Below are 25,733 nucleotides of genomic sequence, written 5' to 3'. Positions count from 1 at the left end.
TTTTACATATATAGTATCATTCAAAAGTCTGAAGCCAGTACTGTATTTGTGTTTATTTTATTGATAAGGTTTGACAGTTACGACATTTTGGCTCACATTTAACAAATACCCACTAATTCACGATCTCAACAAATCAGAATATGGTGACATGCCAATCATCTAATCAACTCAAAACACCTGCAAAGGTTTCCTGAGCCTTCAAAATGGTCTCTCAGTTTGGTTCACTAGACTACACAATCATGGGGAAGACTGCTGATCTGACAGTTGTCCAGAAGACAACATTAACATCCTTCACAAGGAGGGTAAGCCACAAACATTCATTGCCAACGAAGCTGGCTATTCACAGAGTGCTGTATCCAAGCATGTTAACAGAAAGTTGAGTGGAAGGAAAAAGTGTGGAAGAAAAAGATGCACAACCAACCGGGAGAACTGCATCATTATGAGGATTGTCAAGCAAAATCGATTCAAGAATTTGAGTAACTTCACAAGGAATGGACTGAGGCTGGGGTCAAGGCATACAGACCTGTCGAGGAAATCGGCTACAGTTGTCGTATTCCTCTTGTAAAGCCACTCCTGAACCAAAGACAACGTCAGATGCGTCTTACCTGGGTTAAAGAGAAGAAGAACTTGACTGATGCCCATTGGTCCAAAGTCCTCTTTTCAGATGAGAGCAAGTTTTGTATTTCATTTGGAAACCAAGGTCCTTGAGTCTGGAGGAAGGCTGGAGAAACTCATAGCCCAAGTTGCTGGAAGTCCAGTGTTAAGTCTGTGATGATTTGGGGTGCAATGTCATCTGCTGGTATTGGTCCGTTGTGGTATTTTCTTCACCCATTTACCAAGAAATCTTGGAGAACTTCATGTTTCCTTCTGCTGACCAGCTTTTTGAAGATGCTGATTTCATCTTCCAGCAGGATTTGGCACCTGCCCACACTGCCAAAAGCACCAAAAGTTGGTTAAATGACCATGGTGTTGGTGTGCTTGACACTCCAGCAAACTCACCAGACCTGAAGCCCAGAGAGAATCTGTGGGGTATTATCAAGAGGAAAAAGAGAAACAAGAGACCAAAACAATGCATATGAGCTGAAGGCCACTGTCAAAGAAACCTGGGCTTTCACACCTCCTCAGCAGTGCCACAAACTGATCATTGACCGAATTGAGGCAGTAATTAAAGAAAAAGGAGCCCCTACCATGTATTGAGTACATGTACAGTAAATGAACATACTTTCCAGAATGAAAACAATTCACAATTTTTTTTTATTGGTCTTATGAAGTATTCTAATTTGTTGAGATGTTTTTGTTAAATGTGAGCCAAAATCATCACAATTAAAAGAACCAAATATTTAAACTACACTACTCCAGTCTGTGTGCATGGCATTTTTTAATACACGAGTTTCACAATTTGAGTTGAATTACTGAAATAAATGAACTTTTCCTCGACATTCTAATTCATTGAGATGCACCTGTAAATTACATTTTAAAATATATTAAAAAAGAAACCATTTAAGTTAGATTATAATAATAATATTTCAAAATATTTCCAGTTTTACAGTATTTTTAAACAAATGCAACCTTGGTGAATGAAAGAGATTTCTTTTAAAATAATAAGAAAAAAATCACCTCAAACTTTTGCACAGTATATATATATATTAAAAAAAAGGATTTCACACAACATTTTTAATCACTCGCATACCTCAATCCAAAGAAAAGCTATTTTGAACTAAGATTTTTTGTGCTATATTTTTTTTTACACGGAAGAAAAATAGATAAATTATTAAAAAAGAAATAAGTTCTAATTATTCAAGTTTTGTTTCAAAACAGCAAAAGTTTAACATTGCTGTTTTTCCTGAAAGAACACATCGTATCATACATACATACTTGTACAAATTTATGAATATTTGTTTTAAATCTTCTGGTTATATAATTAACGTTACAATGAATTTGTTGGGTTTTTAAAACTAAGCCCTATAACTTCTCATTACGATTAATTAAATCTGAAAAATACATCTGAAATGTAATAGTCTCATTCCCCTACTTCCCTCTACCCTCAGGTCCTGACGTCACTTGCAAATTGGTGTATTGATTCAGTGAAAATATTCAGAAGCATGCATCTCCTGAATGTGCTTAGCAGGAGGTTCCTGGCGGTCAGCAGAAAGAATCGGGAGCGTTTTGTCCCTGTGATAAATGGAGCGCTCTGACAGGTCACTTCTCCCCCCCAGCCCTCCCCGAACGCCACAATTTGTTCCCCACAGAGGGAGGGAGACGAATCTCTGCGGGTGACAGATTTATCGGTATCCACATGAGGCAAAACGCCTCAAAGTCCCTGTAAAGGCCCCAGACCACGGCAGAGAGAGATTGAAGCCCCATTTATATCCAGTTGGATTCCAGTAAAATATTTCATGTTTCACCAGTGTTACCCCCGAAGACCTGGAAACCTGGATTTCGTGAAAAAACAACATTTATTTCAACACAGTACAGCGACTAACACATTTAAAAAGATAATTAAAGGAAAACAATTTAATTTGCTGGAAATGTACTCACACTCAGGCCATCAAAGATGTAGATGAGTCTGTTTCCTCATCAGTACAGATTTGGATCCTCTGCAGTGAACGGGTGCCGTCAGAATGAGTCTAAACAGCTGATAAAAACATCACAATAATACACAAGTCATCCACACCACTCCAGTCCATCAATTAACGTCTTGTGAAGTGAAAAGCTGCATGTTTGTAAGAAATCATTATTTTAAGACATTTTTTAGTCTTATTTTTTAGTCCATAATCCAAAATAACACTTCCTCTGGTTAAAAAAGTCCATCTCCCATTGTCCTCTCACCTCAAAGTACACCACATATTTGTTTTTAACTGTTTTGGACTGTTTCACTTGTTTTGCATATTTCTCTCCTGATTCAGACGATACAAGTTTTTCACTGGAGAAAGAAGTATTATGGATAAAGGACTTTTATTCTAGTCTGTAGCAATGGTTTTGAACAATTCTGCATTTGTTTTTACAAACATGTATCAGCTGTTCAGACTCTCATGCTCACGGCACCCATTCACTTCATCCATTTGCGAGCGAGTGATGTAATGCTGAATTTCTCCAAATCTGTTCAGCTGTAGAAACTCTTGGATGACCGGAGGGTGCGTAAAAATTTCAGCAAGTTTTCACTTTTGCGAGGAACTTTCCCTTTAAAATATTCACGCCTCCATAACGTGTCAACAGCACAGTTTTTCTGACGTGGAGAAACATATGTGGAGGATTTCTGGGTGTCTGCAGGAGCTGGAAGTGATTTTTATTGGGCACTGGTGCACTAAACATGAATCAGGGGCCGTTTTGTGTGTGCGAAAGCCCACTTCTGAGATCACAGGTGTCCCGGCCACAGAATCCACCTCAGAGAATGGCTCTAATTAATGGTAGTGCAGCTCTCTTGGAGAGAAAGGACATGGGTGGTCCACCTCACGTTACCTCAATCTGTTCCCACCAGCCTAAAATATACAACGTTTTGGACCAGGTTACCAGAGTCTGCCAAGCATCTCCCTTTAAGCCCAATTAACATTCAGGACCCCTGAAACACTCAGTCCAAACTTCCGTCAAACCCAGACTTCTTCGTGGAGACCACATCTCAATCTGCTGTCAGGAACTGAATCTGAAAGAGGGGAAAGTGTGATTGTTTTCTTCACAGGCCCAAATTGAAGACGCATGTTTGATTCAGGAACCCTTCCAGATCTAGACGAATGGGTCAGCTGCCAAACAGGAAGATGAGGCTGTAGAGAGAAGGAAGAAATAAGAGCAATCTTCGATGCAATGCTTTGCCTTCTTGAGCCAAAACAAATACAATCTCATGGACCTTAATGACATGATGTCAATAGTGCGGCAGCGCCTCTTCAAAATGAAGACTTGAGAACATGATACGCTTTACTTTAAATACGCATTTGAGGTTTCTGTCGGAGCCGATGGGAAAATGACTATTTTTTGTTTACAAGTACATATTCCGCAGCACGTTATGTTTGAAAAGAGATTGAGATCGTTTAATCTGCTGGTAATGTATGTGATTAGACTCTCAAAAAAAAAAAAAATGTCACTGTGGCAGCTTCTCAAAAAGTGCACTCTTGTGTACTCCCAAATGTGAACTTTCTTGTACATGTCTCCTTTTCTTACAAAAAATTTTTTTTGAATACAATCCACGTTACAGGGAGACATTTACAGTGGAAGTGAATTTTATTTAATTGGAAGTATGTCACAATTACAAGAAATAAAGTCACAATTATAATCATAGTCGCAATCAAAAGACAAGGTAAATTTACAATTACATTAAATATTGTTGAAATTATAAGATAAAAGTGAAATAAAGTCACAATTATAGGAAATAAAGCCACAATTGAAAATAGACTTACTGTAATAGCGCGTTTATTAATTTGCTTGTTAGCATGCTAACAACAAATATAACAATTCAAATAAATGCTAACATTTATCCTAAAATGTAGATATATACATCAATCAGTAACACATAGCATTTATTGCATTGCACCATTTTATTAAAAAATTTTAAATTACATTTGAATAGTGCCTTTTTGTAAACATTAAAAGTACTTTTTCAGTAGCCACAAGACATAAACAATAGCATGCTTACATGATTTTAGCATGAAAATTTTTTACTAACCTTTCCTGTGTGACGTTATACAATATAACCAACTGTGCTGCCATTACAGTGAAATTTGAACAATGTTTAAATGTGAATGCTTTGCTAAAATCATAATCTTCACATTCATGTTTGTAGGGTCTCCAAAAATTGGTCTCATTCACTTCCATTGTACAAAGTGGATTTCTTTTTTTTTCTTTTTTTGTCATAATCAACATTATGCCACAAATGCTGTCAACCTGAACACGGAATAGTCCTTGAACTGTTTTTGAAACCATTAGGAAACAAAATGTTGTACTTCCCTACAGTGCACAAACACTTCCATTCATAACTTACAGCTGTTAACACCTCTCGTAATGAGCAAAAGGTTCTACCCCGAGACAAACACCAGACATTATGATGTCTCTCAACATCTCCCCTGCGTCTCACAGGTTTACAGTAAGCGCTGTGATGCAAATCTCCCAGGACTCTCCCGTCCCAAAAAACCTCCCAGCCAGAGACATGTTATTCTAATGGGTTAATGATCGGCTCTCAAGTTAGAGTGCCATTAAACGCAGTGCAAACTGTATCTCTTTCTGTCTAACACACACACACACTCAATTTACCCTGGGAAGAGTGTAGAGGGCTAATTGATGAAGATTCTTGCCTATCAAAACGGCCCACCACCATAAATGCCATTCCAGTCTGTCGCGCTGTTCAAACAGTGGCCCAGTGTTAATGGTTAGGTAGAAGTATTTGCTCTGCATTAGTCGGTACCTGAGCCGACACAATAGCAACCCTTGATGATAGAGGAAGCAGACAAAAAGAGGATGACTAAATGGGTCTGAGTGCTACACAAATTCTTGTCCCTCAGGAAAAGGTCAGCAAACATTTCAGCAGGTTAGACACCAATCATTCCTTGATGGCAAGATTGAGATTACGGCTTACTTTTGTTTAAAGTTACTAATACGGTACAAGATGTACCCTAATATATATATATATATGATTATGTACTAAACGTAATTTTATTTCGCTCTAGACAAATGTGATGCATCTACAATGGTCTGTCATTAACTATGGGAACTTTTGAGGATATTTAGCTAAATGAAGGCTTAAATGGATCAAAAAAAACCTGGACTGGAGCATGAAAGAAAATCGATTTACTTTTTTTTTTTTTTTTTGTGACGCGATGACCAAATTATAACAGTATAATAAGTACTGTGTTCATTGTTGAATGGAGTCGCTAATACAATTAAATCAACCAAATGAAATGGCATTCATTGCTCCATACAATGGAAGTCTATTGGGCCAGTTTTTTATTTTATTTTAAATTTAGAAGCTGAAATATAAAGCTTATAATTTTATTAAAGTAAAATGATTGTATTATTATTAATAATAAATCATTTTTACAGTTGCTCTATAGTTTGCAGTGTTATGCTGTCATTGCGATAAAGTTTACTAAATTTATTAGTAATTTATCATAAGTAATTTTTTCACACTAATATCAGGTTAACGCTCTATATTTACGTCTTGTAGCTATACTATTGAACCCGTTAGTACCATTTACAAATTGGCACTATTTAATTAGCATTTAAATGTAATTATTCACATGAGTAGATTTCATACGAAGTCTATGCAAAGACGTAAATAGATGCAAATTTGCATTGGGTGACACGAATTGGGTGACACAAAAGCACAATATATGCCTCAATTCTGTCCTCAGCGCAAGCTGAAAAATTTCAACTCAAATGGAAAATTAGCATGAAGCATTGTTTTTGCTTGTAGTCGGTTCACTTTTGAAATTGCGTTACTTGCTCTAGATTACTCGCGGGATGTTTTTTGCATCACTCAGGCAAATGAAAACATCACACATGCTCTCCTCCATTTTCTGATAGGTCTACAACCGGAATAAGCTCTTCGCTGGTTGGCTTGCATGACATTACATCATGAAAATTTCCTGCTGAGTTTTTTCAACTTTTTTTATTTTTTATATTTTGTGAAAGATGCAATTGAGGCAAATAATGCTGGTTCGTAGCAAATCGCATCACCCAGCGTGAATTTGCGTCTTTGCATTGACTTTATATGCAATATACTCAACTTTAAAATTAAAATAAAATTCACTTCCGTTGTGCACACTCTAACTCAGATTTTTGCTTTTTTAAGTCAAAAGTAATTTTTAAAACAGGTTAGCCATAAACGAAACATCAATAGAGTCAATTAAATGAAAATATTTTTTTTAGCACAGGTTTTAAATAAAATAATCTAATAAATAAAAATAAATAAATATATTAACTTGATATTAAATATTAATAAATATATTAACGTATATTATATCATATAATTATAGTATAAAAATATATTAACTTAACACGAAAATGAATTCGTGAAGTGCCAGTTGCTTCCTCACACTGGAAAATTTCACTTACATCCAGGACCGGAACTATCCATTTTATAAACTCTTTTCAAAAGCAGTTTATATGTGCCTTAATAGATTTGCAATACAATCAACATGAAGTGCTAACAAGGAACCAAATAATGCACAAATGGATGTTGCGTCCAACTCCTGAAGCCTCATAAGAGGGCACGTCTTGCCACCTTCCCTGCCTGATATATTGATCCAGGGTTGTTATGTGCAATTAGCTTTTATTAGACCTTACAGTTGACACAAGCAGATATCATTGAAAATGACAGAATGGATTTACAATATTGGCAGGGTGATAATTGCCCTTCCAGGGCTGCGCAAGTCCTTGGGAAGCAACAAAAAAGGAATGTCTTAATGTTTCCCTGATGTGAATGCAGCAGACTTAAGAGGCTTCTACTAGCTTCCTATCAGTTCTGAGTCATTAGCGGAGTGCTGGATCGGGCTATTGTGAGGGTGTGAGATGAGGCTTTTGTGCACCATTGGTTCGGGTTTTCCGTTCTGCTCTGCTCAGCGAGGGGTGGGTGTACGGAGGGCTATTGCCCCCCGCAGGGGTCAGGTAGAGGCGACTGGGCGGCCTGTCAGTGGAGCTCGTTCAGCTATGATTTAAAACAAACATGCTGGTGTTCAGCAAATTGAAAAGGATTTGGCCTGTTGAGTTTGAGGGCTTATGAATAAATGACATTTAAAAGCTTTATTTTTTTATTAAAATATATTTAAAGTAAATGTTTTTGTATATTATATTATTATACTTTATATAAATGCTTTTTTGCATAAATGTTTATTTTATTTTTGGCTTTTTGAATTGGAAAATAGAGAGAGGACAGAAAATTACAGGATGGGGAACATGACTGGAAATGTGAGCCTGATTCGAACCTGAATTGTCCATATGAGCACCAAAGCTCAATGTTTCTATTCAAAATCCTTTCGAATGTAAAAATTATTCAGATATTTGCCACGTCAAAGTTAAACCACAAACAAAACAAGAATTGTACCTAAATTAAAATGAAAAAATAAGCTGACTGGGTCAGTAACACATTTTTTTTTTTTTTTTTTTTTTGCTAGCAAAAAGTATTACAATTGTGAAAACAAAATATTAACAAAAACGTTAGCCCGATTCAAATCTGGATTTTCCATACGAGCACAAAAGCACAATGTGTCAGCTCAAGAAGATTTCAAATTTGAAAATTATTAAAATATTTGCCATGACAAACATACACCACAAACCAAAAATTAAAGGGATAGTTCACCCAAAAATGAAAATTTGATGTTTATCTGCTTACCCCCAGGACATCCGAGACGTAGGTGACTTTGCTTCTTAAGTAGAACGCAAACTGAGATTTTTAACTCAAACCGTTGCAGTCTATCACTCTTATAATGTAAGTAATTGGGAATCACGGCTAAAACATACAATAAAATAAATAAAATAAAAAAACATATACAAACAAAACCAAATTAAACCATGCGGCCTGTGACAATACACTGATGTACGATCGGTCTGAGCAAGAAACTGAACATTATTTATATCGTTTTTTTTATCTCTGATGCACTGCAATCCCTGAACTGTCTGAACTTTATGAGCGCCTCCTCAGAACTGATTCGAACCCGGATTTCCCACATGAGCACCAAAACTCAATGCGTCAGCTCAAAATGCCTCCAAATATGTAACTACTCAAAATATTTGTTATAATTTCCACTTCCACGCTTAACCTCATCCATTTTCTCATCTGCTCAGCGTCATACAATCCTCATCATCTGCTTTCGACTTTCCAAACATGTGTTTTCATATTTCGCAAACCACAGTGTTGCACATTTAAGACATCTGTCAGTTCTGATTCTCCTCAAAAATCAGGATCAAACCCGATGTTGTGGTTTAGAAAGTGTCCAACCGTGTTTTGTTTCCAGCCCCACATGTGCTTTGTTTTGGTTTTCGTGGCGACCGCAAACACCTGACAGAACCGCGAACGCTATTGTTTCACAAAGCACTTGAAATTAGAAGCATATAGGAAGCAATGAACAATGACTGTTGCTTGACCCGCTAATGGATCTAGCAGCTTGTTTTCTCTTTTTTTCTCATCCTCCGCCAGAAAAGACAAGGAGAAACCCAAGAAAACATATGGCGTTTAATTAAACGTGCACAGGATGGATCCGATCGGATGGGAGCTGGGAACACGCAAGCTGTGGCCGCTTCAGTGCAGGAATGCTAATGCAAACACATCAGGTAGAAACACGAAACAAACACGATAAGCTGACCGTATGACTCAGAAATGCCGTGGCACAAATCCCAGCCCTTTCCCAGGCTCCGGGTACTGTTTACTCTCCCAACAATGCCCGACAACACTCTCTCTCATCTCAGTCGTCCCCTTTTTCTTACTATTCATTGATGACGGCCAGTGAAGGTCAACAAAACATGGTTTTCGCACAGCCCAGATTCCCCAAGCTCGTCTCACTCATCTTATACTACACGAAACAAAGAGTTAGCGCTGTCACAGCCAGGAAATATCCACTGGATCTGAGCGTCCCACGCCCTTTGGCTTTTTTCCCGTCATACCCATGTAGGTGCATTTGAAAAGGTGGCCTGAGAACAGCTTGTTATGCCTCAGATGTCAACATTATATTACACACAAGGTTTTCAGATAATCGCGCACAGATTATTTTGAGAATTACGTATTGAAAAGGGGTTTGGATAGAGCGGCACATCAAGCAATGATCCATCAGTTGCCAAGCTTTGTTGTCACTTACAGAGGAAGCCAAAAGGAAATAGTTTTCACAAGCAAGCATGTCAAATTCGGACCTAGAAGTACAATAGATTAATTAAACCACAATCATGCTAGATTCGCACATTTCCGTTCTGATTTCAGGAAGTGATTTTTTGGATTTTGACTTAAACAGGTCGAAGTGTGTAAAACAACTCTTGGTTGCTGAAAACAAGATACAGTTGTTGAATGTTTTGAATGACATGTGTCCCAATTTGGTGGAAATCTACACTTTTCTGTGTAGATTGTGTTGATTGAACTATCCATTCATCCATCCATCTATATATCCATCTATCTATCTGTCTATCTATCTATCTATCTATCTATCTATCTATCTATCTATCTATCTATCTATCTATCTATCTATCTATCCATCCATCTATCTATCCATGTATCTATCTATCTATCTAGCTAGCTAGCTATCCAATAATAGATTACAAAGAGGAATTACAATTTTTGCAAGCCACCACAATAATTTTAGTAGATATAAACATGTCTCTTGGCGTGTACACGAGTTGAATAGATTACTGAGCGTGGCTGGCAGTCAGAGCTCAGGATCGCGCTTTCATTAGCTCCTGAAGCCTTCTCCTCCACGATTGAAACCTTGACCCCAGCCTGCTACATTTAACCATGTTTTATTCTGCAGTAAAGACCTCTGTTTAGTGCAGGGGTCCATCCAGCATCGTAAAACATGACTGAAGGAGGAAAAGAAGGAGCGGGGACAGGGGTTAAGTTGACAAATCCCCTCGGCTTTGAGCCCTCGGCGGGCCGCTAATCTCTCTGGTAAGCAAAGAGCTCTCAGGTACCCCTTGTGTTATCAGCGCACGTCCACTTATGGTAGTCAAGACGGCCTCACTCTGTTGTCTTCTCCCTTGTAGCTGCTGTGGGCCAGTGACACGAGGGTCATTAGGTCCCCGCGCTTCAGTCAACAAGCCTGTGTTTGCCAGGCCACTTGTCCCGAGACTCTTTATCTTTCGTCGCCAAATTTAGATGGCATTGTTGCCCCTCACCTTGCATGAAATTGCTCTTTTGTGTGGAGCGCTGTAGATCAAGTGAAAGAGAGAGGAACAGAAAGACAGAATAATTAAATAATTGAACATTTCAATCTGTGTAAAAAGATCTCTCTCCTCTCTCTCTTTCTCTCTCTCTCTCTCTCTCTCTCTCTCTCTCTCTCTCTCTCTATATATATATATATATATATATATATACATACACACAATATATATAAAATTAATTATAAGCCTTTGTACAATCATCTATAGGATAGACAGATAGATAGATAGATAGATAGATAGATAGATAGATAGATAGATAGATAGATAGATAGATAGATAGATAGATAGATAGATAGATTTTTATAAATGTTTATATTATTAATTATTTTATACTAACCTATTATTTGCATATAATATAATATAATATAATATAATATAATATAATATAATATAATATAATATAATATAATATAATATAATATAATATAATATAATATTGTTTGCCCGTAGGCCCAAATTTGTAAATTGCAATAAATAAATGAAATACATTCAGGACTCTGTACAAACACACCTATAGTATAAACCATATGTATTTGGATTTTTTTTTGCATTTGCATTGATATGTATCTGTAGATGATGTCCTGTGTGTCAGTGCTCCCTGGAACATCTCCAGGTAAATCAAAATGTCTTATTCTGCTGAGCACGCATGTCCATCCTGAAGCTCACACGTCCCATAAAACCATCTCACTCCGTGTGCTAGTGTTTGGTAGAAGCAGTTCAAAGTTTGCGGCCCGGTATCTACCTGTTGTGTTCTTTTGATCTGGTGTTTTACCACCTGTCTTTATTTCCATTCAGTCATTGCCGTGGACGGCGCTTCGAACTCTCTTGTCCACCGGTTAATCATTCCTTCAGTACTATCTGTCCGCTTTGGCTTATCTATCTGTGTGTCACTTTATAACTGGCTGTTATCAATCGGCCTAACTCCACGTGATCTAGGCAAACCTATCAACCTCAGAAGTTTTGAATATCGTTGAGTAGGTGAGATATGACTGCAGGTTTAGTGCAGGTCATGGGGGGGGGGGGGGCATGAGGGGTGAGTGGTGTGTGTGTGTGTGAAAGTCAAGGGAGAGATGTCAGGCACCCGCTTTCCTCAAAAACACCTCACTTTTCTTCATGCTTACTGAGGAAGCTTCAAAAGTTTGAAAGAATGGGAATGTGTGGGATGTAGTTGCTCTGGTGGATCACCTGGGGTTTTGGTTCTACAGTGTCCACGAGTTTTGAGAGGGAACTGGGACAACGTGACTCCAGTAAAGACTTGGGTAAGTGGTTTACCTTCAACCTGTTTGCTCTGATTAAAAATTGCATTATTCTTTAGTCCTCGTTTTAATATTCAACAGACTTGAACAGAATATGAGCAGTCTGCGTCTAGTTGTTTATACGTATATTGTAGAGAAAGATTATGGCCAGATGTGAAGCGCTGGCCTGTTGACGATTGATGATTGATTTTTTTTGTCTATTCTGAACGTGTTTATTACTGGCTTTATCGCCTTCATGGGCTATTAAAACTTTATTTTGTTTTTAAACCAGAATGCAGTGCGTTTTATATCAAGTGGAATGACATAAACAGTATTTTAGGCTTTTATTGCGCTGTTTTGTTACTGATAAACTGGCTGAGGAGCGGAAAAGTAGCGGATTGTATTAGGCTAATGGTAATTTGTAACAATTTGAAAATTATTATTCGTAGCCTATTATTATAGAAATCATTTAATATTAACTACATAACATAAATGGAAAATATTTAACATTAGCCTACATAAATATATTTAGATTTTCATGAAATGTTTGAAATATAAAGGTAATAATGTCGAGGTGAAGGGAAGGAAACTAATACACGTTTTTTTTAATCTTGTAACAATGTGTGTGGATTCGGAGTGATTTTCTTCCGTATGGATGAAAATATTGCGTCTATATGTGCCAGCTGTTTTCGTTATTTGTTGCCGACGTTTGTTGTCACATTTACAGGTTTTGTCTAACGGGTTTTTATGATTTTATTACACTGTATTATTACCAGCATATCATCAAGCACAACTCACATTTAGGCAATGTGCATTAAAGAGCATTTCATCGAGAGATTCCTTAGCCCACATCTTTTTTTTCTCTCCCCACAGTAGGATTTTTGTAGGCTAGAAATAATTTTACATTTAAATATAATTAACATTAAAAATATAAAGTGACTAAATATTTTGGTATGTTCAAAATTATTTGATTTATAATATATATAGAATAGCCTAAAACAAATTTCCACTGTGCACCTTTAACACACAACACAAGGCAATTCCTAATTTCATTCTTTTTTTTTTTTTTTTTTTTGCTCTCTTTTTCTATTAATTCAACTCTAAAACCCCATAGAGCATTTGAAGAGCATGTTGATGCCACAAATTAGCAATTAAATCACAAATAAATTTCAAACATCAATTTTAGAGTAAGTCTTGTGTCATTTTCACCCTCCCTACTCAGAGATATTTTTCTAATCCATACAAACACTTTACCCTCCGGTATATCACCACATACCTCCCGGTGCTCCCGTTAACGGCGCTGCGTGTCTCGTAATGTTCAATTAGTTTAGTTTGTCGGCATTTGCCAGCGCGAGCGAAGGCGCTGATTCTCTGACTCGATTCTGATTGGACAAACGCGTGACGCTGACGCAGCGAACGCAGCGCTGATTGGCTGACGCGGTATCAGCGCGGCGTAAACAAAGCAGCGAGGACCCGCTTGAACTTCACAGATAGAGAGACGCAGAGCGCGCGAAGGAGGGGCTCGCGCGAAGTTCCTGACAGCTCGCGCACTCCGGTTTAAAGAGCAGCATCTCCTACTCGATGCAAAGACCACCCTAATGAACGTACACCGCGTGTGAACAACTCCTAAACGAAGGGCAGGCGTCTTGTAGGTGCACAAACACACGGGATTTGTTTCGGACGCTTGGACGGTGTTTTTGAGAGTCTCTGGTGTTCCTCGCGCGCAGGCGGAGCGGCGCGTGCTCATCTTCGGCTCAGCTGAGCTGTCATGCTGCCTAAAGTCGATTCAGAATCTCTGGGACTCGCTCGATCGCATGGGGAACAGGGGCATATGCCTAGAAACATGCAAGGTAAGCGTCATACGTGTCAGAGTAACTTACCACTCGCTTTCATTTATGCACGCAATATCAAACCTCATGATTGTCAGATATTTAACACTCAGTCACCTTTTATGAGCACCGCATGCCACAGATATAACTAACACTCGTTCTGTCACTGACATTTGAAGAATGAGAAAATAATTTCCCTCAAAAGGACCTAACGTTAAACAGAAGTTTAGGATTGCAAACTAAATATTTGCGTCTACTTTTACTATTACTGACTCGCGCTTCAACATGCAATGGGGTGGCCGCGTGAAGATACATTATTAAACGAAGTGCAATAGCAGAGCGTGAATTATTTTGAGCTGAGTGAACTCTTATAAACTCAACATGATCTGCAACACCTGCCAGTGAATTTGGTCTTAGTATATACAACAGAAGGGGGAAACGAAACCACAATAATGACTATGACAGAGCGCAGCTTTACGCCAAACATAGGATAAATCTGCTGGTCCAGAAAATAGTTAAGCCGACATGAGCTGCACACTTTTAAATAAAGGTTCCAGCCAGTACAAAACTGATTTAGAAAACCATATGTGTGCTGGATAAAATCTGAAGAACCGACTCAAAATAGGATGTAACTTTTTAATATCAGAGGAAGCATAGAGCAGCTCCACGACAAATGGTTAGGCTACTGATAAAAATACGATGTTTTGTGATTTTTTGTAAAAAAAAAAAATGTTTATTTTTAAAAGAACGTACATTAATGTCGTAGAAATCAAATTCTACGCAATCTCCACGCATTGCGAGCATTTATTATAATCGAAGACTATATTTATATTGAAGGGAGAAGCATAGATAGATTCCAAATCATACACGAGAAAAAATTCCAGGTAAGAGAACTTCAGCTCGTGGAATCTTGAATAGTTCGGTTCGAGATTTTTTTTAAATAAAAAAAATAAATAAATAAAACTCAGAATGTCTTTTTAAATTTTAATATTTAAATTTACATGTATTCTATCTATTTTGCGCTGCTCGAGCACACGTCAGAAAAGAATTACAAGCCGTTATAAATAACGATTATTTGTTTCAAATCAAGCAACAGCATTTTTTAGTCAAATTTAACATGTATATAACAGAATTATCGACGAACTGAGAAACCTTCAGAAATAATGCTCTTGGAATTATTATACTACAATGATACAAAAAAGTGAGCATTTTTAAAACACTTGTTGCGTTCTGTTAAAAAAAGAGAGAGAGAGGCTACATTTTGCACAAATAATAACCTAACTATGAGAACATTAGAATAATGAGTAGGCTAATAATAAACGAAAATCCGAGCATGTTATATTTTTTTTAGCTTAACGTTTTGTTTCACAATAGATCTATCTGTTTCTTTTTTCCTATGGAACACACATCCTTTTTTTTCTCGAAATTCGATGGTTCTAATTAGAACTCTCAAACGGCATCACTTCATCAGTGTTAATGCTAATTAAAAGACGAAGATGAATGAAAAAAAAACATAATTTACAGAGAAAAGATTTGTCTCAAATATAGGCTACAGAAGACACATGCCACGGTGTATGATTTGTTTTGCTAGCGCGCAATACTCGTGAATTTACATATTTGGCTTACAATCGCCTCGTGGCTAAACGTTCCACTCCAGCGCGAGACAGCAGCCTCTCTCGCGCTCCCACACCAATTTACGAGCCATCATGAATATTAACCAGATCGAAACTGAAGTTTTGCCCTGTCTGCGACCATCCTCCGAACCCGACTTCCCAGAGACCCAGACCTGCATATACTTCCAGAGAATCCACTCTTAAGGCTAGGATTTTGTAAAGCTCCCAACTGGTGATTCCTCGACTTTTGTTATAGGCTTGTTTGCAAAACTGCAGGGCGTGCAGGCTACACGTAGGCTATAAGGCATTGAAGAGACAGTTAACATAAACGTACACGCTTAAAAATAAAGATTGTTGAATTGTTACTCAAAGAATCGTTCAGGAACCCTTTGGTTTGGTTTGGTTTTGAGCTTTTCTGTATGGTTGTTCAGAGATTTAAACAGGTCTTGGTGTTCTTCAGTTGAGTGTCACATAAAAAATATTCTCATATAACGTCACACTGTCAAACCATTTTTTTTTTCATCTTTAACAATGTAATGTAAATTGTTACTCATATTTTGATTGTGATTTTCAGCCCCCCAGTTTAAAATGATGGACTACTCTTACGACGAAGACTTAGACGAAATGTGTCCAGTGTGCGGAGACAAGGTGTCCGGATATCACTACGGGTTGCTGACCTGTGAGAGCTGTAAGGTGCGTAACATCAGCTGTTTTTAACCTCTCAACTGGTGGGTCGTGACCTAAAATTGGGTCTCAGGTCTGTCCTGATGATTAGCCCAAAATGCCACTAACTATATAATTATGGACTGTTAGGATAGAAAATAAATAGCATTATCTGTTTTTAAAAGAATGTAGATTGTTGTTGACCTCACAGGCTGTGCATCCACTCAAGTGGTATTTTGGAGAAAATTAATCCACCAATTGGCAAAATTTATAGGTTGCATGATGGCATCCCTGAAAAACATATAATAATCAGATTTTAAGGCCATATATATATATATATATTATATTGTAAGGAAAGGTCCTGGGTTAACACTTGACATCCAAAACCGTTTAAGAACATCAAATCTAATATGCTCCAATTAATTTTTTTTGTCTTTTATCAAATCAAATTCATGTGCATTTGTGGAGCTGTTTGTGTTCTCCTTACTTTGTGTTAGTAAATGAAGAAATGACTGTTTTTGTCAATGTCCAACTGGAATCTACGGTGTGTTTATTTCTGGAAACCGTCAGAGGTTTTGGAGTTTAGTCACACATGATAGTTTGTAAACCAAATGGACAGTTTAGAAAATCCAGTGTCTTTGTCTCTCTCTCTCTCTCTCTCTCTCTCTCTCTCACACACACACACACACACACACACACACACATACTGACTCTCATTGTTTTTCCACCCAAAGGGTGTATATGGTGGTGATTTTCTTCTTGAATTGTTAACAGATCTCTGTAACACAACATGAGGAGAAAATGATTTGCCGTTTAAAACCTCCGTTTTGAGTTTTGACGATATTTAAATATCAATGTTACACTTTAAATGTCTTTTAACATTCTGTTTAAGAATTTGAATGTGCTACAGGCAACCAGCATTTGCTGTTTCGTATATATATTTCATTTCAGTTTGGACTTGTTTTAATGATATAGTCTACATTCAAGGTTAAGCACTTTATGAACTCCGTGTTACGGTTGTGTGTGAGTGTGTGAGTGTGTGTCTGTGTGTTATTTGAGTTCTGGCCAGTATTGATCCTTTTAGTTTTAAATGGGCCGGTCTCCCTACGGTGTTGATCAAGAATAAGTTAATACCGTTCCTCGTTTGATTCTCTCCTGCCCTGAAAATTAATTCTGAACAGTTGCAGGTGGAATCTTGTAATCCTACGGCTGTAAATTATGGATATAATTTATTGGATTTTTTTTTTCAGGTGCTTTTTTTTGGCCTCTGCTGTATGAATAATAGGATCAGAGAAGTTCAACGGGATTTTTTTAGAAGAAATTTTAATATCCGTACACCCCTGTTTGGATGTTCAATTAAAAAACGGAACACAATTTGTTAAAAGTAAACTCCAACTTTCAGTCCAAATGCCTCTGGTCATAACTGCTTTTAGAGGGGCTCACAGAAACACGTTAAACATGTCGTAATAGTATGTCACAACGCTAAAAGCGGATCTTTATATTAGCGAGGATATCAAGCGGGTCACCTAAAGTGATCGGGTGGTTATTTCGTCCACTCTCTAGTCAGCTTCTCCCATTTCTCAATCTGTTTCTCTCCAGCCTGCGTTTCTGTTTGTTCATGTCAAGTGTGCGTGTGGGTGCACATGTCAGTTTTTTGTGTGGGTGTGTGTGTTTGTGTTTATCCAAGTGAGCGTCGACTGCTGAGGGAGCGTTTCTCTGCCCGTGGCTCTACTTTTATATGTGTCTACTTGTGTGGCAGTGTGTGTAACACCTCTTTTTTTTCTGTGTGTATGGATACAAGTGTTTATTTTTTTTCTTGTATGTGTGTGTGGGTTGTCTGTGGCTGAATAGCACATTAACAAACACCGGAGGTCAAAAGTTTGACATCTTCATTCACCTCACTCTGCAGGGCTTCTTCAAGCGCACGGTGCAGAACAACAAGCGCTACACATGTATAGAGAACCAGAGCTGTCAAATAGACAAGACCCAGCGGAAACGCTGCCCCTACTGTCGCTTCCAGAAGTGCCTCACTGTCGGCATGAAACTGGAGGGTAAGAAGTCTTTTTAGTTCATCTGTGCATTTCTTCTTGTTACCGAACACTGCTTTCGCTCTTTAAAGAGCATTTCTGTTATTGTTTACTCACCTGAATATCGCTCCAAACCCGTAGGACTTTCATTCCTCTGTGGAACACAAAAGGAGACGTTTTGTATAATGTTCAAGCTGCTCTTTTCCATGCAATAAAAGTGAACCACATCTGTCCAAATAAAAAGAAGAAGAAAATGTTAGAAACGGATTGAAATATAAGTAATTATTTACTTTTTTAGAGCTTGACAGCTTTTGTTGCTATTGTGTGGAAACGTGCAGCGTCAACATTCCTCAAAACATCTCTTTTTAGGTTCCACTGAAAATACGTAAAACAACACAAAAACAACATTTTTGAGTGAACTATCCCTCCGGATACCATCTAAGAATTTTACACGCTTGCTACATGATTCTTTGCTCTTAGTATGTAGATCTACGACTGTTAATTGTTTAACTGCTGGAGGGCAGAAATTCTAGCGGTGTCGTTTTATAGCTAGCTGGCTTTGATTTGCTGCCGCATGCTACCAACAGGATATGAGGCCCTCCAGCGCCCTGTCAGACCCGTCCAAAGAGATGAGCGCTCGCTAATACTCCCCACAGGCTTATTCTGATAGTTCGTATTGCCGAGGAAAGCTGCAGAGATGGAAAATGTTCACCAAAATGGTGTTTTGAATACAAACCACAGCAGTAAGTTTAATGCATATTGCTTGAAAACAGAATTACTGCTAAAGAAATTAGAATTATTTGTATGAAACATAAGTGTGTAATTTTGTCATAAAACTAATCGCAAGAATTTGATGTTGTTGCTGGCTTATTATTCAGTGGTCCCGAACCCCATGGATTTTAGTGCCTGCGATCCATCACTTATTTTGGCATTACATTGATGGCAACTTATAAAAATAAATAAAAATAATAATTACTGTATAGCTTACTTATTAGACAGGGCTCCAGGGTCCCATAAATTGTGATGATGAATCTGCAATCCATTACTTATGACAATTTTGTCTACTTTGGTGGCAATTTTAGTAAAAAAATATATTATAATATTAATAATATAGATAATGTATTAGGCTAAAGTTCCAGGCCCCATGAATTTTAATGACGAACATGCAACCCATCACAGAGTTAAGGATAATGTAAAGAATTTGAAGTAAAAAAAAACAAACAAAAAACATTACATTAAATTATAATATTTAAGGACTTGCATTATTGATGGATTGCAGATTTAATTTTATCATAAAATTAATGGCTTAATTTTATCATAAAAGGTGTGCAAACAATTTGAATTTATGGGATTTTTATATATATATATATATATATATATATATATATATATATATATATATATATATATATATATATATATTTTTTTTTTTTTTATAATAATATATAATTTTAACTACTGGTTTGGGGTCCCAGGCCCCAAGAAACGTAGTGATAGATCTATCGGAAATAAATGCGTCAGTTTCAATCTTTTTTTGCGTATTATCAGAAGCTTTCAGCAAACAGATTTGAGCTCAACACTCACCATAACTGAACAAGCAGCAAAACAAAACATCCATATCAGTGTGACACAGACAAGTGGCCTTCCATGTCTCCGTGGAAGCTCTATTATCAATACAGATAAGGAAAGCCTGCTGTTTTAAAGTTCTGGAAAAAGCAGAACTCTTTCAGAGGAAGCCTGTGATTATCTTCTTTCATACAGTATATTAGTGGCTCAGTTACAGATTCCCAAAAAGAATCCAGTCTTTTTTTACCTCTGTATAATCAGTTGGAGTTGAGGAAGTAAAAAGGAAGCTACATTACATAGACCAGCCCCGTGCGTTTATTCATGCCATTCGAGTCCAATGTTGTGCACAGCGGAGCGTAAAATAGTTTAGATTTCATCAAACGTCTGTTATCCATATTAAGGACCTTGATGAATCTGACACAGATCTTCCGTGGATATTCAAAACATGCTCAACGCTTTGCATCGCGCACTTTGTCATTTTTGGGGGCTGATGCGCATTTGCCGTCTCCCGGCCTCTGGTGGTGGCGGCAGCGGCAGAAAGCTGTCCCATTACTTATGCATAGGTATCATAGCTATTCATGTGTGCGCATGGAACGGCGCGCCTTCAGAGTAGAGCTCCGGCAGACATGACAAACTGTGTGTCAGGAGCCGGCCAGGGGAGGCATTCATATGCCTGTGATAGGACAGGGATTCTCACCCAAGCAACACTTAATATTCCTGTATATTAAACACACATAAATCAGACAATAAGCAGCGCTCGAATCTGCCCAGATGGGCCCCCGTCTACACAGGCGCAGAACACGCACAAACAAACAACATCCATGGACGGCCAATTCAAGTAAATTAGATCAGGCAACTGCTTTTATTACCGAGGCAATTGCTTTCCGCAAGCCATTTGAGTAACTCACAAATTGGTTTTATAAGTCATGTACACACAGACACAGGCTACAAACACATACAGAACAGATAGACAGTTTACATGGGGAAAAACATGGCTGTGTTCAGAATAGAATACTAGCCTACTACATACTGAAGACTAGACAATAAATACAGTATACTAGCTAGTGAACTAGTGAAACAGTATGCATTATTCCAAAATAAACATTTACAAAATCATGTTTAGTAATGTAAATTTATGTTTGTTTTGGATTTTTGCACTTTCGGTAACCCAATCAAATTATTAGAAAAATTACTACTGATATTATTTCAAGCTATCATTTGACACACTAGGAATCGAAAGTCAAGTTGAGGTCAAGTTGTAAACTGTGCATACTACATATTGCAAAGTAGTGGAAGTAGTATGGTGGCATGCTATTTGAAACATAGCCAGAAATGGGAATTCGAAGTATATAGAAAATGTGCATAGTATGCATACTACAGTATATACTGCAGCAGTAATAAGTGTAGGATTGGTAGTATACCATTTCAAACAAAGCCAGAAATGCACAAAATGTTATTTCATGCATACATGAAATGTGCATACTGTGCATGGTATACGCATGCATACTATATGCTGCATTAGTAGTAATATGCTACATCAAACGGCTTTAAGTGCACAAGGTTATGCACAGACAGAAATGTGCATATTGTGCATTCTATATACTGCAACATTAGTAGTAATCCTGAAAATTTGCATACTGTACATGGTATGCATACTATATACTTCAGCAATATTAGGACAAGTTTGGTAGTCTGAGATCATGAATACACCTAGAAATTCACATACAAGGCAAATGTTGGTGGTACAGTGCATTTAGACAAATTGCATACTAAGCCTAAGTATACATACTGTATACTACATCTGGTATGTACTAAAACAATAGTACTACTACTAACACAGCCAGAAATGCTCACACGAAACCCCTAATTTCATGCCCAAAAATCTGTATGATATGCATGTAAATAACCTTTTTAATTAGACGCTGTGAGAAAAAAAAAAAAAATCTAATCAGAAGACAAAAAGGAAGAGGGGGATGGTGTCAGACAGAGTGTGTAAGCGTGCGTGCGCACGGATGGGGGCATGCATTCATGATCTGAGTTGCAGGTCTAATTGTGATTTCCCATAAGGGCCGACTATTAGTTTCCAGCTCATTAATTACCCTGTTGCTCAGGAATCATTAATAGTTAAACTTACCACAGTTTTTCTGATTGGATACATTTTTAACAACCACTTTAAGGGCCAAATCACTCACTCACACACACAGAAAAAAAAAATCTCCCACTAAGATGCTCGGGAATCATTTTTGAACGTTACGAGAGCTGTCAGCAGGATCGCAGTGGTAACACTTTACCTCCCTCTCTCTGGATCAATCAGATCACACACATAGTGACAACCACACACACACACAAACACTCACCGCTGTGACTAGGACCATTAAAATCACTCCCAAGGCAGCTGTTGGACCGAGGGTTTTCTTTTAATTGTTTTAATTTTTTTAAGATCTACCATTGGTGAGATATTAGGGCCTAACGAGCGGCGGTCAAGTGGCGAACGCGTTTACCAACACATGCTTTATGCATATGCTGCTGTGTGTTTAACACGCTGCTGGAACCTCCAGCCATCCACCTGCCGACAATGTGGAGCATAAAAGAGGAATAATTAAGCATAAATAATTAACATGGGACCCAGCAGACGAAAGTGGAGTCTACGGCCCTGTGGCGGGGATCAGAGTCGCTTCCGGGCAATGGCGCTCTCTTCATTTATTTGCCATAATGATGATCTCGTCCGCTTGACTTTGTCTCGCTGCAGTTTAATATTGAATCATTAGCACAGTTTCTCTCTAAATTGTATCCTCTGGCTCGATTACGGGGAGTTTGCTCTAGGTCTGCTTTTGAAAATAACAGGTCACATGGGTAGCAACACAAACTAACACCACTTAATAAAAAATTCACACATGAAATCTATCTATCTGGCCAAAATGCCTACTGTACGTTCAAGCCTTTCTTGAGAAGAGAATTTCTCTTGATAAATTGGAATTCCAGTTCTGCATCCTGTTCACCACCTAAATTCAAACTCAACCGAAATAAAGTAATATAATGTGTTTTTAAATCCTGTTCTCAATTCTGTTCTGAATAACCCACAACCTGCAGGGAAAAGTCCTTACTTCTCCAAATCGGTTTGGTGAAACTAGTGTCACAGAAATTACACACTTTAGCTATTATTTAAGCTTTCATGAACTGATACCCGATTCATTTTGTGTTTGCCTTTTTTATAAGCTGTGAGGGCCGATCGAATGAGAGGAGGTCGCAACAAGTTCGGCCCCATGTACAAACGAGACCGGGCGCTCAAGCAACAGAAAAAAGCGCTGATCCGGGCCAATGGACTCAAGCTGGAGGCCATGACGCAAGTCATGCAAACTGTCCCAGCGGACCTCACCATTACCTCTGCCATTCAGAACATCCATTCAGCCTCCAAGGGGCTTCCACTGAGCCACCACCATCATCACCACCATCACCACCACCACAGCTCCTCCAGCGCAGGCCTGCCCCCTGCAGACTTTGACCGCAGTCCCTTCGTCACCTCGCCGGTCAGCATGGCCATGCCGCCGCACGCCGGAGGACTGCAGGGCTACCAGGCGTATGGCCACTTCCAGAGCCGCACCATCAAGTCAGAGTATCCCGACCCCTACACAAGCTCACCGGAGTCCCTCATGGGCTACCCGTACGTAGAAGCCTATCCGGGTGGATCGCCAGCCACCTTCCCTCACCTTGTGATGGAGCTGCTCAAGTGCGAGCCGGACGAGCCTCAGGTGCAAGCGAAGATCCTAGCGTACCTCCAGCAGGAGCAGGCCAGCCGGGGCAAGCACGAGAAACTCAACACTTTTGGCCTCATGTGCAAGATGGCCGACCAGACACTGTTCTCCATTGTAGAATGGGCCAGGAGCAGCATCTTCTTCCGGGAGCTGAAGGTACGTGATGCTTTCGTTGGTTTGGTGTTGGGCGGTAAATGACTTCAAGTGATACAAAAGGTTTTTTCATTGAGTTGGGAATCAGTTGGGATGTCTGTTGGCCTACAATTCAGTATAATTCTCGTAAAATTGCGAATTAAGTTTTTTTTTACGAATAGTACTGAAAATATACTAACCCACAGCCCGTCCATCATGTAGATGGGTTTGTTTCTGCATTTTATTCATCAGAACAGATTTGGAGAATTTCAGCATTACATCACTTGCTCACCAATAGATGCACAGCAATGAATGGGTGCCGTCAGAATGAGAGTCCAAACAGCTGACTCGTATGACTCCGGTCCATCCTTTAACATCTTGGGAAGCAAAAAGCTGCACATTTGTAAGAAGCAGAGAATCCATTGTTGGGCAAGTGAAGTAATGCTACATTTCTCAAAATCTGAACCGATGAAGAAACAAACATATCTAAGATCTCGGATGGCCTGAGGGGGAGTACATTCCTATGCTTTAACAACAGGTGGATCCTGATTGGATGCCAATAATAAAAATTAAAAAAAATATTCCAACGATGTAGTTCTTCTGTTTCGTCATAATTATAGTTATACTGTGGACTTTGCTATTCTCATAGAACAATTATTAAAACCATAGTAGCTTAAATAGGTGTGAACAGGCTTTTATGCATCAAGTACACTTAGAATAACAGAATAACGTGATGTTTTGATGAATCCCACTAATAATGTTTTACCAGCATACTTAACACTACAGTACACCATTAATATGAAAGAGACAGATGTTGCCATTTGACCTGACAGTTAATCAGTTCACAGTTTTCAAGGCTGTATGCGAAGACTTTTTTTTTTTTTCGAGACAGCCTGAAAAATACATTATGTATTTGTGTGAGTATTTCAAATGATGTATGGACACAGTGATCTATAATTGACGGTTTACTACACCAGCCGAAGAGGCCAGTCAGATGTCGTTCATTTTTTATTTTTTCGCTTGTTTTAACTTTTTCTTTTTTTTTTCACAATACACATCTGTCTGACAGAAATATTGATGGGATTGTGAGGGTTTTAGTAACTCGTGCATGTCTGCCTCCGTGAAAGATTTTGGTCGTGAGCATGCTGTATTTTACCCGTCCATGACATGTTTTGATATGCCACTGGGAGATCTGACAGCACCCAATTCAAATCATTCATTTTGTGCTTTTAGAGCTACAGGCACCTTATTGTTTTCCTCATATCACGTTCAATAGCTCATGAGCTGTACTAGAATTCATTTATACTGATATTGACATACAGTTTTATCTGGATGCTGTATATATTTCAGTGCATATCTCTATTTTGATATCTGGATATGCAAATTGTTTTTCCAACATATTTTGCTGGTCAGAAATGAATTATAATTCAGTTTTCATGTCTTTGTTATAAAAACTGAATGTCACGCTCTCCCCAGTGCTCTTACTCATAGAGCTTTGTTATCTGTTCTCGCTCTCTTTAGCTCAAGCATTGTATTCCCACTTTCGCGTGGATTAGCATTTGTGTTAGCTAATTGCTGTCTGTATCATTTACCTTTAATTGTGTTTGCACTTCACCTTTCGCCGCGGTGAAGTAGTTTCCCCCTTGATGTTACGACTACTTTCTCGCCCCGGCTAATTGTTTTACACAATAGTTGTTAAAAGAGACAAGGGTGTAGCTGTCGAATTTGACATTAGCAGTCGTAGCGTTGCGTTGAAGTTGTAATTAGTGCAGCTCTCATGTGCCCTCGCTAAATCGTACATTCGAAGCGCAAACCGCGGAAAAACCACAAACAAAAAAAGTAGCACTAGAAAGTCTGAACCCACTCCTGGCTCTAATTATCGAACACTCGTATGGCTGTTGTTACCCACGGAGCTTTGTGATGCTGATGGACGTTTATCCCACCTAACATTGTGGTTTTAACAAGCTTCATCTATCGAGAGCTCAAGACAAGAGCTATATATTCAGGTTTAATGGCACAGAATTGCAGTGAATGCTGCCGAAATTGCCGTGAAAGGCCTCTCCTCACACATATT

At 38.4% G+C, this 25,733-nt stretch overlaps 1 protein-coding gene and 1 long non-coding RNA gene across 3 annotated transcripts in view; one reads left to right on the top strand and one right to left on the bottom strand.

The window, feature by feature from the left end:
* Positions 1–282: 282 nt before the first annotated feature.
* LOC127988078 (uncharacterized) lies at positions 283–13,382 on the bottom strand. Its single transcript, XR_008161504.1, has 3 exons — positions 13,354–13,382; positions 2,539–3,758; positions 283–2,432 (listed from the first exon to the last, which is right to left on the bottom strand). It is a non-coding gene; the product is annotated as an uncharacterized LOC127988078 (long non-coding RNA).
* LOC127988077 (nuclear receptor subfamily 5 group A member 2) overlaps positions 11,889–25,733 on the top strand; it is a 57,832-nt gene continuing 43,987 nt past the window's right edge. Inside the window, exons 1-4 of one of the 2 annotated variants that reach the window (XM_052590593.1) lie at positions 11,889–12,101; positions 16,094–16,212; positions 18,092–18,233; positions 22,992–23,683. In XM_052590593.1, the coding sequence (XP_052446553.1) occupies positions 16,108–16,212; positions 18,092–18,233; positions 22,992–23,683 (939 nt within the window). In that variant the 5' untranslated portion in view covers positions 11,889–12,101; positions 16,094–16,107. Of the gene's footprint in view, positions 12,102–13,563; positions 13,928–16,093; positions 16,213–18,091; positions 18,234–22,991; positions 23,684–25,733 lie in introns of those variants that run through there. The other variant, XM_052590592.1, reaches the window with a different exon arrangement.

Source organism: Carassius gibelio, chromosome B22, assembly GCF_023724105.1.
Source record: "Carassius gibelio isolate Cgi1373 ecotype wild population from Czech Republic chromosome B22, carGib1.2-hapl.c, whole genome shotgun sequence".
Classification (NCBI taxonomy): domain Eukaryota; kingdom Metazoa; phylum Chordata; class Actinopteri; order Cypriniformes; family Cyprinidae; genus Carassius; species Carassius gibelio.
Note: the sequence above shows the minus strand (reverse complement) of the source record. Positions and strands in the feature narration are given on the sequence as shown.